The sequence below is a fragment of the Stylophora pistillata genome, chromosome 2 (genome assembly GCF_964205215.1).
Source record: "Stylophora pistillata chromosome 2, jaStyPist1.2, whole genome shotgun sequence".
Taxonomy (NCBI): Eukaryota; Metazoa; Cnidaria; class Anthozoa; order Scleractinia; family Pocilloporidae; genus Stylophora; species Stylophora pistillata.
The window spans coordinates 29,180,034-29,197,459 of record NC_142520.1 but is presented as its reverse complement, the minus strand read 5'-3'; the positions used below and the strand labels follow the sequence as shown (position 1 = coordinate 29,197,459).

Sequence of the window (17,426 nt, the reverse complement as noted above, 5' to 3'; positions counted from 1 at the left end):
GGCTCCTTTACTCATTTTCGATCTCATTTGTATTCAGTTATTCTGGCTCAAATTAATTTGTGCCAATCATGATGGAAACTTTTTTAACCCGGGAGGATTATAATGACAACTGCAATTCGTTTCAGGCGGCCGCTAGACTAATACTGGGGAATCTAAAAAAAAAATCAAGTTCCGTTCATTAAAAATTTTTTTTGTTGTCAGGTAGTTTAAGGGGGTTTTGATCGATTTCCACCTTTTTCATTCGTTCAGCGATGAATCGAGAACACGATCCAAACCACAACATGGAACTTTTATTGAACTAACTAAGAGGATTAAACTCCTCACTCACGCGCGACTCAAATTTAGAAGATGAGGAATCGAGATGAAAATCGAGTATAAAGAACGAATGAAGAGCGGTGCTTAGAACTTTGTGGCGGTGTTTCTGTTATTTACACGTTTTGAAGAGCCAGTGTAAAGAAAAGGTTAGTGAAAAATAAGGAATTTTCATGTTCATTTACAATCTCAAGTTAATTTTAGAATACGATGGTAATATGTCTGGATCATACGGTGACTACTCTCCTTTAAAAGTCGAGACAAATGAAATATAGTGCCGTTAGTGACGTTTAAGAAACGATTCCAGAATTTAAGTCAAAATCGAAGATGTCACTTTTTTCCTATTCAGTTTGTTGTGGCTATTGTCATTGTTGGTGCTGTTGTTATTTTAACTGATTTACTGAGAAGCAATTAAACTCAAAGATTGATCCCTTTTTCCCAGTGCACCAAATGACGAGGCGTTTAGGAAATGAAAATCGTTAACAATAGTGACAAGAGCACTCGCTTCACTCAATTTGTATAACTCATACTCGTGTAGGTTTGTCGCTGTTTCTTATTCTTGTGTAAAAAGTTGTATGCAAATGAATAAATTGCCTTCACGAAGTCATGATCTAAAAATAATTCACCTCCCTCTTGCGATATGACCCCCAATGTGGATAGATTCATATTTCGTTTACGCGGGAAATAACTGCCTGATATCTGTTCATAAGGGGAATTTTTCGCTGTAATGGTTACCAAGCTAAACAGCAAGCAATGTTTCAAGTTTTGTCTTGATAAAAGGGTTGAATTGTCTAGGTATGAAAATTTCAAGCAGCGTATGCGAGATTTTTATCCCAACAAAAGGAGTTTCGTCATTCTGGTATGAACACATCGAAGTTTTGCAAAGAAAACAGTCAAAGATCTCAGCAAAGAACAAAGGCAAGGTCTCAGGAACCAAGCCATACTAACGTAGTTTCAAATTATCCAAGCTTTTGGTTTACTAACAAATTTGCCCCAGACAAAGCCAAGTCTTAATCTGGTTATTTTTAGATGTTTTAGACGTATAATATTTTTTTTAGCACAAGAGGGTTCTCGGTTTCCCAAAAACGTGATTGTGCACTGACCATCACGTACCACATCTGTACGGTCTTCACCCAAGGTCAGTAAAATCCTGTGGCTAGACAGAATTTGGCGCATTGTGTTATTAATAGAAACTTAGTACGGTTTCACGCATATTTCCCACTGTTTAGTGAAAAAACTCTAGCTCAGGACTAATTATTGATCGAAACTTGGTACAGAAACTCATTTAGTTGCCGAAACTAGCAAACCAGCTTAATGAAAAAAAGGGAAAAAAAGATACGTATCATGCACGATCCTCGCAATAGAGAGCGCTATTTATGCAATAGCGAAATTCAGACCTGAAAAAAATCAGGCCTGTACGAGATTCGAACCACTGATATCTGCGATACTAGTGCAGCGCTCGTCAACCCGTCATCAGGGGCTTATTACGAGTCAACTTAACGGCCTTCTCCCAGTTGGCTTGTTAGCTCAATTGGTAGAGCGCTGCACTAGTATCGCAGAGGTCAGTGGCTCGAATCCCGTACAGGCCTAATTTTTTTTTTTTTTCAGGTCTGAATTTCGCTATTGCATAAATAGCGCTCTCTATTGCGAGGATCGTGCATCATACGTATCTAATACCGCAGTTCAAAATATATGAACAGATCTAGGATGAGATTGCAGAATCTTACTTATTAAGATTACTGGTCGTAATCTTCATTTACTCGCCGTCACATTTAGTCAGATTTGAGACAAAAGATATAAAACCAATGTCATACATCCTTTAAACCTAATTGCACTTTTATTAAGTTCTGCTACACCCAATGGCCTGACTTCATTTTTCCAGTTTGCATTTGGTCAGACGACTTCCTTCGGAAATCATGTCGTGTTTATCATCCTCGTGAATACGTATATGTGAAACTTAATACCTCCTGCGTTTCAGGATTAAAAAAAGAAGAACAACTTTTTCAAACGTGCTGAAAATTTAAGCAACTGAGTAACCTCGCCATACATCCATTAGATTGCAGGAACTACGAGCGCAGTTCACATACAGCTGCTGCTCCTGTTCACCGAAAAAAATTATAACATAACCAAAGTAAAGCGCGCGCTCTGATTGATCAATTTAGCGTCCCCCATTTGCCCATGGGTGTACGCTGCTGACGTGAGCAAATGCAAAGACTATTTTTCCGCGCGCGCTTGTTTTTTCTGGTCACGTAAGATTTGTTAAATAAAAGGAAACTCTTTAGCTTCAATGTAGCAATGTTATGTTATAAAACAAATGGTAAACACCACAGCGTACACTATTGAGTTATGGATGCACTTGGGAGGTTTGCTAAGCACTCAAGAAGCTAGAGTCGCTCTCGGCTATCGCCTCGAGCGACTCTTACGCTTCTTTCCTGCTTAGCAACCTCCCGCGTGCATCCGTAACTCAATAGTGTACGCTGTGGTGTTTACCATTTGTTAATCATTGTTTGAGTAAAAAAATACATGTTTGGGTAGCTCCTAACTGTTCAAACAAATCATCAAGAGATGAGCGAGACCTCAGTGGTGGATCATCTATCAGCAGCCAGGTTGTTGAGCAGTGTAGTTCGTAGTTGACTTTCTAACGTATTTGAAGACAATGTTCTAATTGATTTGCATACTCCTTGAAATCTCAAGACGCTTTCAGTATGGTATGTGTGAAAGCGTAGTGTGATCGTCCGGGTGAGTGTAGTCCTGAGAAGGACTGTTGTCGGTGGTAGTGACTGACGTTTCGACAACCTGTGCGGAAGTCATCATCAGAGTCACTTGACTTCCGCATAGGTTGTCGAAACGTCAGTCACTACCACCGACAGCGGTCCTTCTCAGGACTACACTCACCCGGACGATCACACTACGCTTTCATGTGTTACCCCCGGGTTCAAACCATTTACTGCAGTATGGTAAATATTTGATCGTATTTTTCCAAAGCAAACTGAAGATTCCTCTCTTTAGTAAAAGAAACTTAAGAAGCCAAAAGATAACTAAATTGATTCCTTTAACAATCTGAAAATCGTAGCTATTGACATATTTAGACGATATAACTAGGTTGGGGTAGTTGTGCAACAAAACGTAAATAGACTTTCACTTCGTTTCTTGACTTCTTTTATTGGGCTCTAAGCCTCGACATCGTGCACTAGAGCCACTTTTCGTGGCTCACCTCTAAACGTACTCAAAGGTAGGCTATTAGTAATGGCACCTGACCAATGCCTCGGCGGTATCCAGGAGACACAGATACGATATCCGTAGAAGCTTTTTACTTATTTTTTATTACTTAGTTTCTGAGAAGTCCAGCTTTTGAGCCACAAAAAATCATGACATATATTGTCACCACCATATTTGCGATTTAGTAAACTTCTAAATTAACAAAATGTTAATCATATGTGGAACTTATTTACGGTACTGTTGCTAATCTTGTCGCGCAGTAGTATTTTTTAAGGACGGAAGGAAGAACCGACCGAGGCTTGATGGTTTGGAAGATTAACTTAGATGTGATTCTACGCTGCTTGCGTGCTTTATGCGCGCTCCGCTATTACGCTATTTGTGCGAGCTCCGCTATTACGCTGCTTGCGTGCTTTGTGCGCGCTGCGAGCTCCGCTATTACGAAGGTTGATCGAAAAGAACTAGCACGTTAGTTACCTCTTAATACTACTTAGCGAGAGATGCGTCGTCCTACCCAGTTAAAAGTTTGTAAGCTTTAACAAATTTTGAATAAATAATCATTTGGAAAGGCAAATAAACGGTTTTTAAGAGTGCACGCGCTATTAGCTCCAAAAATTACATACGGTGGATGATTCAGTCTTTGATGGATGTTTCGTGGTATCAAACTATTCGTTTACTAGCGAATACGGACAAGTTTACCGACAAAAAACATTTGCGGAGACAATGCGTACCAGATGATTCAGTGAAAGTTATAAGTTATGCATAGTCTTTTATTAATCTAACTTCATAAACAAACAGTTGTTGTCGTTGTTGTTTTTACATTCATTCATGTACGTATGGCGCATTTATGTATGTTACACCTTTCTTGATATAGATCTCTTGAAGAAACTACATTGCATTATTTGTTTTACATGCTTTACAATTAGATTTTGAAACCTATAAGTGAAAGGGTCACGCATGCGCTTTAAGTCTTGACGGCGAATTGTGACCGAGCCCAACACCCAAATTTCAACCTCACGCCACCTTCGAAAAGAATGACAAAGATGTATACAAAGCAGCAACCTCGTTCCCAGGGTCTCTCTTTTTCCCACCCCCTGAGCGCTCCAGGGGGTGGGAAGATGAATGACGGGCGGGAAGATGAATGACCCTGGGAACGAGGTTGACAAACCAGTTGCTAGACACTGTAATCTCCATAATCATTCTAAGCAACATGTATCAGTCTGCGGTCTTTCCCTATATCTAGGAAGTTCGAAAAGCTGCAAACCCTACAGCAAACATTGATGTTTCAAATCGTCACTTCTTATTCCCACGGCATCAAGGACCACTCAGCTAATTTTTTCTTGTGATTTCTCGTAACCATATTCCCACCAATAAGATAGTTCCATCCTCCTGCATATACAGTAAAAACCCGCAAGTAAGAACCTGTATTTTTAAGAGTTAGCCTAAACAGGTTCTTATATAAATGGTACTTAACAAAATTTTTAGGCTATTTAGGTTCTTAAAACTGGTTCTTATTCTTGGAGAAAAACACACCTGCATAATAAGTTTGTAATCGTCCTATATTTTAATTTTATTCACCACACCACCCCTACCCCACCCCCCCTCCCACAAAAAGTAAAATAATATGAATTTGTATATTTACATCTATTACAGTAAATAATTTCAGTGTACCTGTAATGTACTATATGATTTTAGAAAATAAGAACCTATTCTAATTTTCTTAGGCTAAATAGGTTCTTGTTTATAGATTGTATAAATGGCAAATTTTAGGCTAACAGGTTCTTAATTTTTAGGTTCTTACTTGCAGGTTTTCACTGTAAACCAAACACAACCCACAATTCCTTTATTAGCTCTGACGAAGGGCTAGCGCTCGAAACGTCAGCTTTGGAAATTATTTATAGATGTCAATTTACATTATCAACATAGTTGATAAAACCGAATTATCTCCAACGGGGCGCCTGAGTAGATAACGAGATTTATCCGTGTTAACATTTACAAAATGTTTGAATACGTCTAAAGGCGATTTAGGTGCAAGCTTGAATTCGAGATTGCCGACCTTGACGACCCACTGGGCCAGGTAATGCCATCAGCGAATAATTCTAACAGATTATCATTTACTCTAACAAATGGTAGTCAGATGTCAGCTTCTCGAAATTCTTTATGGCTGTTTATAAATTTTTTACCAATTTCAGTTTCATAATCTCTAGTATGCCAGATAATTTCGCATATTTGCGTATTATAGTCAAGATAGCGAAGATCGAAGAGTTGACGAGGTCATAGATCTAAATGTTTCGATGGCCTATGATAGATTCTGACAAATTTGGTTCCAATTAAGCAAGATTTCATTTAAGCCATATTGAAGTATTCCTCCAAAGGAGCTTTGGTAAGGGTAAACATCAATTTTCGATTTGGGGAAATGATTTAAAATGTTCTTTGCGGGGCAGAGAAAACTCACCAAGAATCAACATATTTATTTTATCAAACGCCGTGGCAATTATTAAATATTTAAGCGTTTTCGAAGCGGCGTTTATACGAGGGCGGCGTTTATTTCAAAATGGTATTTTTTCTTATGTCACTAACAACAACAACGGTAAATCATATGTAAATATTCTGTGACATAGATACTTGTTTAATGTTCCAGTGTATCGTTCTTTTGATGAGAATTTCTATGGTTGGTATTGCTTACCAAGTTGCACCATATTTGATTTTCTTTTTCTTTGTAGTCCTCGCAAGATCGCTCTGTTCCTCTATTAGATACGGTGATTATTCGAGAACGGTGTGTATTATTAATTCTGCCTCCGTACTCAGTCAAGCGTTTTTTGATATTTAGGGCTTCCCTTATTTCTCTGTTGGAGTTAAAAGAGAGACGAAGTTTTTGTTCACTCCAGTTACCGGTGGTCGATTTTTCTCAGAACTAATCTGACACCGACATAGGCCCTAAAAAAACGACGCGTCTTCCATACTGCCTGCCACATAGTTCTGACAAAATTACTTGTAATGCATAAGAAAATATTGCCAGCAGTTATCCACGAGGGTGTTATATCACCTACATTATATTTTCTGCTTTCTCATGACCTCTCTGCTTAAAAGGCTATGTGTTGATTACTTCTGGGAGGGAGTTTTACACGTAAAGAGTCAACTTTTTGTATCCGGTGCTTTTTCTAAAGTGTTTTGTGCCCACGTACGTTTTATTTGAGGCTTTTTTTATAGCTCATAAAACGTGGGGCACAGTAGGAACATGGCAAGAATAGTGTAACCTTTGATAGTCAGCGTTCCTCAAATACTGTCTTACTCATATCACTTCCGTTTCGACTCAAACTTCGATGAGACTTGAATATATAATTGAATATCACGCCAAAAGATGATGTACTTAACATTTCTAAAGGGATGAAATAAAGTGTAAGTGCTTAGTTAAGCTTTTTAACTAAGGCAGAGAAAGGCGAGTAAACAAGGGCCGGATGCAGGTGTTACTTAAGTTCCAATTAGCCCCTGTGATTTCAAAGCCGAGCACTGTAAATTCAATACAAGTAAATTATACATACGGTTGATGGTTTTCCCTTGAAAGTGTGTTTCAATAAATTTCTATGCAGTATTGGCGACTTCAAAAATTTTAATAGTGATATATTTGTCTTGATTAAAGGCGCCGCTGGTCATTAGCGGTCCACTTTTGTATGTATGAGATGGAGCCTGTTTCTCTGTGAACACCGGCTGGCTTTGTTTTTTAAGAGTTTAGCGAGATATCGCTTTAAGAATGTCTGAAGCAAATCCGCATATCGGAGGCTTAATCTTATCCAATTTCAAAACTGTTTACATACGCAAAGAATGCATCTTTAAATCGGCCACCGTAACGACACAATGACTTCTAAAGGACTCTCTGCAAATCATTTATCTTTTTTTATGTTTTTGGTTTTGGAAACTTGACAAGTATTTTCAGTAACGCGCCGTTGATTGTGAGTTCCACGCCGATACGGCGTCCATAAAGAGCGTAATTTGCGAAAACCCACGGGCAACACCACATCATTATTTTCCGTGTTACAAATGGCGGACGTGGAGATGAACGCAGTGAAAATGCTGTTGGTATAGTGTAGGTCAGTGAATGGTTTTCACTAAATTAGGGTATGTAAGATTGCAGAATTTTCTATTACAAGCTTCCTAATCTATTACTCAAGGAAAATTACTTCATTTTTGTGTTCGTAGTGCTAAGCACTATCTGAGGTATTCTTCATGTTAATGTTCATTTAAGTCAGCCGGTAACTTATATCCCATTTACATCAGCAAAACATATTTAGTTATACTGGGTTTCACTGAATGAAAATCAGAAACAGAGAATTGAAAAACTTAAATATCCATAGGTTTAAAGAAGTAAATTTCAATACGCTTAATTTGAATCCGACACGCATCGGTTTAGAAAGCTTCTAGGAAGAACACAATTTTAAACCATGTGTAACTGAACAGCATTAAAATCATGATTTTAAGCTTTGGGTAAGTGGGATGTTAGTTTGTGAGGTTTACATCACTTCAGTTCAGCCGAGAGTGCGATTCGATGAGGTCATTGCAGGAGTGGAAAATGGTTGTAATTTAACAAACTGGTTGTAGTAGGCTTTATTTGGTTTTTCGGGGCAAAGGCAAACTGCAAAAATTAACGCTGACACATTTTACTGAAATTCCCATGAGCCTTGAGACGAACCCTGCAAATAAATCGGAAAATGTTCCCGTAATCCTTAGGACGAACTCCGTCAAGAATCGTAGAAAACTGGAAATATTTTGCACTAACAGCTAGTATTCGAAATCATGATTTTTATATTAGCTTAAAGGTGGCTCAGAGCAGACAACAATACACTCAATGTTTGCAGTTTTCCGTAAAAACCCTTCTTAACCTCTCCATAAGTGGCTTTTACTATTTCACAAGTGTGAACCGAATGCAGACTTTGAGGCTCGGCAATTTTTGTCGCTTCGTTGCAACACACAAATTTACAAAATAATGGGATTCATAGACCTTTAAAACCATCTTGGAGTTTTTGCTAAGGCATCAACTTTATGCAAATTTGGAAGTGCAAGTTGACTTCTTAAATTACGGCTTTGCAATTGAATACCTCAGATAAAAGATGAAAATCGACCTCTTCGGTTGTGCGACAGACAAGTATGTAGAGCAAAATTTTCACTTCGGCACCGGCTAACATCACACTTGAATTACAAGCCAGCCAAGCATACAAAAAATTATGTATGAATTGTCGAAGATTATCTGAGATTTAATGAATTATAATGAGATAACAATACTATTGTAATATTGATTTAGCCATAAAAGACTCGCACCTCATACGTAGATGCCGACATTCACACCTGACACCCACCTTAGAGCAATTTTGCATAAGTAACTTGTGTACCATTGTGAGCGTGTTTATTAATGAGCTTATTTGTTTTTGGCAGCCTAATTGAAAGAGAACAGAAGAAGTTCGGCATTGATTGATCTTAGAAACTAACACGGACCAAGTTTGCCTGTCAAGGTTACAAGGGGACAACATGAAACTATCTACAGCAATATGGCTTGTTTTATTTCTCTGTGTGTCGGAAAGACTGTGTATTGTCAGGTGAGTTTTATCAGAAGAATTAAAACTTATTTCCAGTAATTGCCAAAGCGTGGCAGATTTGTTCATCGAGAAACTTCGCTCCATGCGGTCTCAGAGTTCGTGTTTCTTAAAGCTGCCTTGTTTGCTCAAAATTCGTATTTAAAATATAAAGAACAAAATTAATTCAAGAAATTGCACTGAATGACTTGGGAAGTAAACGGTCCACTGCTCCTGGCGAGGTAAAGGCGATGAAACGAACTAGGGATGTACTTAACTCAGAAAGGCCCCTTTCCGTTGGAAGAGGAAAGATCAACTTGAAAAAACTTTCGGCCCTATTTTAGCTGGTTATGCTGATAATCTAACATAAATAGAACATGCTTGTTTGATACAAGTTAAAAAGTTTTGTTTAACTCAAGGTTAAATTGCGCGGTCATTTTTACTGTCATCTTAAGGGATTATGCGGCGTTTTTAGCTTGAGTGGGAACGCTTAGCGTAATAATTTTAAAACTTTTGATACACTTCTACGGGCATTTTGATCGCATGAAGAAAATCCTTTGTCGAAATATGTTGGAGATGTTCTTATGTAATCAGTTTAAGGTCGAAGGTGCTGTTTGCTTTGACAAACAATTAAGCAAATGATTCAAAGAGTCACAACACGTATGATCCCTCTACAAACATTTTAATGCCGCGTTATTTCTTTTAACAGATCTGAACGAAGCTCACGCAGTATTAAAGGGGAAGAGGTAATTTCACTCTGTTGCTCTGTCCACAAAGTGTTTATGAAGATTCCTGTTTGAGTCTTTTACTTTTGTTCGTTTGACGTGAAACTCAACGTTATTGCTTAATAACGCAACAGAGGCGCAATTGAACTTGTTCAGTAAACAATGGAAAGTTGTTGACAAATCCTGCGGTTTGTTTTGTTATCAACTCGAGCGGGGTTACTCGGTAACTCTAATTTCTCGTAGGATATCAAGACCTCGCTTGTCATTTTGCTAAGAGTCGAACACTCAATAGAAATATCACTGACTTTGTTTTCTATTGGTCGAGGGTGAAACTGAAACCTGTCATCAGTAAATTTGATAATTAACTCTTGTGATGGTTCTATATGTGATTTGTGTCTTTCCTCTTATGCCAGTCTTTTAAGCTGTTGTCGAGTATCGTCAAGGAAGGAGGCCAAAGGGGATTGCAGGAATGTGAAAATCAGTTCAAGAACGAGATCTGGAACTGCACGGTGAACAATAAAGCAATTTTCAGAGAGTTGCCCATCTTCGTTAAAACAACTCTACCGTATGGTAAGCCGATCTTTGCGTTGTTAAGCTGACTTTGTTAAATCCCAAAGAAGAAACTGACCAAGACTTGAAATTTGAAGTACACGCTTGATGTTTGGCGCGAGTCCCATAATCTTTCCAGAACTCGAGTATAAATAAACTTGAAGAAAGGATTAAAGATTATTTCTGGAGCTATCGATATAATCTGGCCACTTTTTTTTAAAGACAAGATTAGATGAAGTCGTTCTAATAAAATGTTTGTGAGCCCTTTAAACAAAGATTAACATACATCATATTCTGTCCTCTTTCCATCTTTAGTGAATGGAACTTGACTTGATTTCTGTGCGCCTATTGACCAATTTTAACTTCAAATAAGATTCTTGAATGATCTGTGTTACCCAACGTTCTCAGTTTTTATATTGTACCAAACACCACCAAAACCACATTATTTTAACACAAAATTTAGCATTGTTGCTAAAGACTAATCATTTCCTTTGGAATTCTAACTGCTATTCTATCCTCCTAGCCACTCGAGAGACCGCATTTATCCACGCCATTAGCTCAGCCGCCATTACACACGAAATCACGTTTCAGTGCCGACAGGGAAAAATTCCCGGATGCACGTGCGCCATAGTCAAGAAGCAGCGACGGGTGACCACTGATGACTGGCAGTGGGGAGGGTGCAGTGATGACGTCAGATTTGGAGAGAGGGAGACAAGGCGCTTCATCGATAGACTGGAAAACGGAAATGATGCCCGAACGGCTTTTAATCTTCACAATAATGAAGTAGGAAGAAAGGTGCGCTAATTCAATTGTTTTTTGTTTTTGTTTTTTTTTATTGCCTCTTTTGGAGTGTCGAGCCATTGCGACCCTTGAATCAATTTTTTAAATTTTTGCTCATGCTAAATTTCCCGCGGTTTCTTGGATGAGATCACCTACCATAGCTATATGCGAGAGAAACGAACACGTCCAAATTTCGAAATTTCTTTTGCACAGAACAATGAAAGGTTGGGGGACCTCCCAAACATGCCAGTTATTCCCCGGAGAAAAAAAGAGAAAATACCTCGAGAGTAACGAAATCTCGTGGCAGATGAGGCTCAAATGTGGAATCTTAACTTGACTTCATACCAATGACGTAGCTCTGTATTGTTAAAATGGATACGGTTTTTCATCTTGATGAATACCCTTTTTATATAAAGTAAAATTGTTTGTCTCACAATTGCTCCACTCTGTGGAGGCGTGGGAACTAGACCCGGGGCTGGAGACTCACATGCGCGACAACCAAGAGTCCGAAGGTAATCATTCCTTTGCCGTCAGATTTTCCGATGTCAACAAAGCTATTGAATTTCATATAGACACTGTGACTAGTTGAAATTTGTGCGGGAAAATGCAGCAAAACCAGTCATAAACACTTACGATTTTCTGTTAACCTGAGCTAAGAAGGAGGGTTTGGTCCAAAGACGTTTAATCACGCTTATTTTGATCAATCAACAGATTGTTCGCTCGAGTTTAAAAAAGGAATGCAAATGTCATGGAGTCACAGGAAGCTGCAGTATGAAAACGTGTTGGAGACGGTTGGCGAATTTCAACGATGTTGGATCAAAATTGAAGGAGATTTATTTCACAGCCACACAGGTTTCATTTAAAAACAACAAACTACAAGAACGAATCAACAAGAAGACAAGAGCTGGACCCAAAAGAGAAAGAAAGTTGGTCTATCTCGACTCGTCCCCAGATTATTGCGTGCGGAACGACAGTGTAGGGGCCCCAGGAATGTTGGGAAGAACATGCAGAAGCGACGAAGTGTCCACGACCAAATGTAAATCGCTGTGCAACTCGTGCAAAATGTGGCATCAAACACAAGAATATTATAAGATTGTCAAGTGCAAGTGTGAGTTTGTGTGGTGCTGTAATGTTAAATGCCAGATGTGCCCAGAGAGATATTCTGTCACGACTTGTTCCAGCGGATAAAACTGCGCTTGCACCGGACTGAAATTTGGGCAGTACCCAGTACTGAACATTCCCGTATCAACAACAAAAGGGCCCATCAACTGGAAAACTTCCGTGAATTTTTCCTTTAAAATCGCCGTTCTTCCTAAATCAAAGATACAGGTTTTCACGTCATGTAAAAAGTTCTACGTTTTTTTTTACGCCAAACCATTGGCCAATATAACAACCGTGTAAATAATAATGTCACGGTCCATGTATATGGTGGTATGTTACGCACTTACCCCGAATCCTGTGGATAAAACGATCTCCTAATTATTGTCTCGGTTTCGCGAGGAAAGTAGACTTCGAAAAGTCTTCGATAAGGAGAGATTACTCTGATTGGAACGATTTGAAAATATAGCTAATATCAAACACAAAATTTTGTGAGACGCTTATTACAGTAGGTTTAGCGATTAAACGAGCCTACACATGAATTCTAGACAAAAGTTCACCTTTTTCGTTTTTAATCAATGTGTACATGTTGTTTCTTTGATCAACGTGTTACCGATGTTATTGCACATTATTTAAACCAATGTAAGATAGTTCAGTATGTTATATGCACTTTAGGGTGTTTAAACATAAACAAATAAACATTGAAATTAGGTCAGAAAACCCCGGATCTGTGTCTGGTATTACTGAAATAGTTTCACAATCTGGATCAACCGGAATCGACATTGTCGTTGATGAGTCACATCTCGCGAGAGCTGGTTAGCCAGCTAAACTATATACAGAAACTCAAAGAGAAGCTGAAATAGGATTTTTTCAATAAAAATATTCTTAATTACTCCTTAGACTTTAGAGATCTTCTGTATTAAATAAAGGATATTGGTCATCCACCAGGTAACACATGAAAATTCCGCGAAACAATGATTTGCGTGATAGGGATGCAAACAAAATTTGGCGTTCAAGATGAACTGACTTTGGCAATTCTATTCTAAAACAGAACAGCATCAAGCCAGTCATCCTGGAGCGATATGAGCTGCAAAATGAATCCTAAAGTGCGTGATCTCGGTAATACTTCAGTGTCTACTAAACATGCATTATGCATGCATTGCATTGCATTATGCATGCATTATGGCGACTACAAATACTTTTAGTTTTACAACGAGGACTTCAGCCAGACGACGTTTCTTTATTTATTCATTTATTTAGCGTTTTAATTTCTTCTTTTTGGGTTAACTTTTTTTTCCCGGCGTTGTGCATTGTACTTCAGCATGTATCGTTTATTTCACTATCGCTGTTGGAAAAAGAATTCTAAAACTGGTCAGTCCTTTAGACTTAGTGTCGAAGCTGACCCTTGCTACGCAGTTGTCGACGTTGACTCAATTTTGGCTAAAAATATTTTAATAAAGTTTATGCCGGTCTTTCTAAGCTTAAGTAGCATTCAATAAGTTTGTAGATATCTCGCCCGTCAGCTGAGCTTGAATTTCCACCCGCTTCTACCGCTACATCACGCATTGCGTTCTTTTTGATGTACTTTATAACCTTTCAAAGACGATGAAAAACTGTCATACCCTATTCAAAAACTGACCTCGCCAAACCACAATAAAAAATAACCAATTCACTAGAGCTGACTTAATAACATCTAACCACGGCAATGGACATCGACTTTTATTCTTAGGCGTTTGTCTAACCCACCTACAAAATGCGATAGTCTATGCATATATATAATAGGTTTTAGTTGGTGGCCGGTTTTTATTCAATCGCGGAGAAAAAAATAAAACAGAAATAACACGCGAAGTTCGTTGGTTGAAAGAAGCATTTCTCAATGAAGACTATGAATAGAATTTGACGCATTTAAACTTTTGATTACTGAGCCTTTTGTTTGTGTCCAGAGAAACATTTTAAGGGCGGACACGGTCGTTTGAATACAGCTATTAAGGACTTTTCTAGATCGCTATTTCGCTGAATGCAGGCGAACAAGAATAGGACTCACCGCACGCACTTCGCGAAGTATTGTTGTTGCATTTCTGTTGCCAAACCCCTTCAAAGCTAATGTTTTATATGACGCTATCGCGATATAGGTAAGGCCTGAATAGGAGAAATTAAAACAGATAATTTTTTCCCTCCAAAAGAAGGCCACCCTCGGTTAAGTAATTGAACACGCTCGATTAATTAGCCGTTTGCACAAGCTATTATGGACAAAATATGACGCGTACTGCAAATTGATTTTGTTCGCAAAACAAATTACTTTCATCTTGGAAATATGATCTGTTCAAGGCCTATATGATCTGTTCAACACCACTCGAGCGATTAGTTTCAGCCACCCCCCTCCCCTCTCTCCTCTCCCCTCCCCCCCCGCACACACACTGACATCCCAAGCCCCATGCACTCCTTTTTCCTTCCGAGTCGAACTAAGTCAGCTACGCTCTGTTTTGATCGCGATCCTCAGCGAGACGTGTATTCTTGTTCTTGCCCTTATTTTCAAGGGCTTCGTCTTGCGCCGATCCTTACCAGAGTATAACACCTTGTTTATGCTTACGCTGACGTCTCTAGGGAGCACCTGGCTTTGAATCGAAACATTTGGAACATCACGAAAAAATTCATTAGAGAACACAAATCTCTGACTCCGGCTCGAGTAATTCCAGTTGTTTTTTCGTAATGTCAAGTTACAAGATGCTCCTTTACAACATAGAAACTATGGCATGAGTCCTACAACAGGTAAATGTCCTAAATCTTTGTTATTTTGATTGACAAACAAACCAGCTTTCGTTAAAAATTCAAAGTGATCTATTGCTTTGATCGTGCATAGATTATTTTCCTTCAAAAGGACAACGATTATAACGGAAGAAAAGAAAATCTGAGTGTAAGTAAATTTGAAAGTGTTTATTTTTTACAATGATTGCATGACAACAGTCTAGCTGAGTGGAATTCAAGATTCTTGTTACGAGAGTCAATCTATTTGTTTAAAAATTCCATGTACCGTAAAACAGGTAACAAGCTCCAAAGCTGGTAGTACTTCAACTCCTTTTTACCTTTCTTTTCACGTCAATTATCGGGAAGCTGGCCAGTAGTAAACTGTATGCAATACAAAATACGTATTTTCAAATTTCTTAAAAAAAAAAACGTCATAAAACTGTTCCACTTAAACACGACAACAAGGAAACTAGTCACGTGATTTACCTCAAACATGTAAAACGTAATTGGCGGCTTTAGGCGAAAAGTCTGCATTCCAAAGTCAGTAATTGACTGCAGTTTGATTGTTCCCTAAGTCGTAAAATTGAGCTGAGTTCCGATCAATAGTCAATGATGTTCATTGATTGTTGATATCACCCTTCTTCCTCGCTAGTTTGTGTTCCTACCTCGGTCTCGTGTCGAGGTTCTAAACAATCTCTCCGATGTAAGACGCTTGGCAGTCAAGAAACTTAATCATGTAATTCGCTCCTTTTTTGCCCCCTGGCGTTAGTTCGTAGATGTCATAGCTTTGTGATGGGTTTCGGTGGGCTAACCCTTGATTAGCAGCGAAGATTCAGAGTAATTAACTGACTCGATGCGTTGGAACCTTAACCACTCTATAGCCAAAAGCTTGCTTCCGTATAATGATTTTTTTTCAGCTCTAATTTAACTTTTTAACTTGCAGAATCAATTGATATAGTCAATAGACGAAAAAATGGCGAAAGTTATAGACGCTTTGTGCAGCTTGCTATGGAGTATAATCTGGTTGATCATTTTACTCGTTATTGCGTGGCCAGTTGGTTTCATAGCAGCCATCCTTTTCGTTCTCGTCTCACCGTTAAATGCCTGCTGCGACTGCACAAAGAGTCTCACGGATTTTTTTATGAAAGGGGTTCAATTCCCTCTCAACGCTGCAGGCCATGCTGTCGACGGCAAACGAGGATGCTAGATCAGAGAGAAACCACAAAGTCTTAGTGTTGAGCGGAAAGTAAATTAAAATGAACAAATGGAACAATACAGTTATCGTTACTACGTAATAAGGCAAGAACTATATATGTACCTAACAGTGCCTCCATCGTAGTTAGAAGTGGGGACCTTAAGCGCAAACCACGACAGCGACGGCAACGAGGGTCTAATATGCTAAACAATAGCTCAGCACGTGTGTTTTAAATCTCTGCACATTTCTTAGCCGTCCTCTACCAAAGAACAACGAGGAAATCACCAAACTTTGAGTGGTCATAGCACGGAAACGGCAGCAAATATTTACAATTTTCGTTGGGAACTGAACGCTGTTCACTTACTTTATCAAGTTCAGCTGAAGTTGAAGTGTGGCGCCCTAAGAGACGGTAAACACATTCAGCCATTCGCAAATCCTTAGTTCACGATATAAATTCATTTTTTAATCGAAGCTTTCCTCGGCGTTGCCATCCTGATCGCTAAAGATCCCTAATATTTAAAGAGTGTAGAGTACCCCGCCATGCTTTAAAACTGTACGTATAGTGTACAATAATTGGGAAAAGGAGAACCTTTATAAGTCCTCCATATTTTCTCTTTCCCAAAGGTAGAAAATGTGTACTACAAGTGCAAATCTTAAATATATCACAATACAGCACCTGTATGTCTATTCTCTCTTTTCTCCTCGATAATGTTTTACCAATTATGGAATCCGAGATTTAATCAGATGGAGCTAATTTTATCATCGTGACACCGGGCGTTTATTTTTCCCACGCCAGACCCTATTTCGCAGTCTTTGTACGCAGCGACCTGTTTATTTTTAGATCGTGTTCTCGGGAAAAATTTAACGGGTCTAGCCATGCAATTTCGGATCGAAAAACAAAAACCATGCAAGGACAAAACATTAAAGGCTTGAAAATTGACCCCTGCGGCCTTTTGGGTGTGAAAAGGGAAAGGTTTAGTTCGGGAAAATTGAAATAATGTAACGTTAAATGGCTTGAAAGTTTGACTTAAAAGAGAATACAAGAATTTCATGAATAAAGGCTGATAGTTTCTTAAGAAACTGTTTGGGGCTGCGTCGGTGGGGGTAACGAAATAATTTGAATATATCAACAAAGTTGAAATGGTAAATTGGCCACTGTTACGATTATAAAAGCTGACGTTTCGAGCTTTAACCCTTCGTCGGAGCGAATAGGGCGCTCCGACGAAGGGCTAACGCTCGAAA

The 17,426-nt window shown here is 38.8% G+C and overlaps 1 protein-coding gene and 2 long non-coding RNA genes across 6 annotated transcripts; 2 read left to right on the top strand and 1 right to left on the bottom strand.

The window, feature by feature from the left end:
• Positions 1 to 266: 266 nt before the first annotated feature.
• LOC111341361 (protein Wnt-7b) lies at positions 267 to 13,143 on the top strand. Of its 4 annotated transcripts, none has more exons than XM_088748952.1 (6): positions 267 to 461; positions 8,956 to 9,116; positions 9,802 to 9,838; positions 10,231 to 10,387; positions 10,890 to 11,161; positions 11,858 to 13,143. In XM_088748952.1, the coding sequence occupies exons 2-6, from the start codon at positions 9,049 to 9,051 to the stop codon at positions 12,332 to 12,334; spliced, it is 1,011 nt and encodes a 336-aa protein (XP_088605078.1). In that variant the 5' UTR covers positions 267 to 461; positions 8,956 to 9,048; the 3' UTR covers positions 12,335 to 13,143. The 4 variants fall into 4 exon arrangements, with proteins under 4 accessions (XP_088605078.1, XP_022804064.1, XP_022804062.1 ...); XM_022948329.2 differs by lacking the exon at positions 267 to 461 and adding an exon at positions 5,772 to 5,911; XM_022948327.2 differs by lacking the exon at positions 267 to 461 and adding an exon at positions 7,276 to 7,616.
• A 1,532-nt stretch (positions 13,144 to 14,675) lies between these two features.
• Positions 14,676 to 16,854, top strand: LOC148738243 (uncharacterized). Its single transcript, XR_015997416.1, has 3 exons — positions 14,676 to 15,013; positions 15,105 to 15,158; positions 15,933 to 16,854. It is a non-coding gene; the product is annotated as an uncharacterized LOC148738243 (long non-coding RNA).
• On the bottom strand, positions 15,164 to 15,933 carry LOC111341362 (uncharacterized). Its single transcript, XR_002695841.2, has 2 exons — positions 15,476 to 15,933; positions 15,164 to 15,370 (listed from the first exon to the last, which is right to left on the bottom strand). It is a non-coding gene; the product is annotated as an uncharacterized LOC111341362 (long non-coding RNA).
• Positions 16,855 to 17,426: the final 572 nt, after the last annotated feature.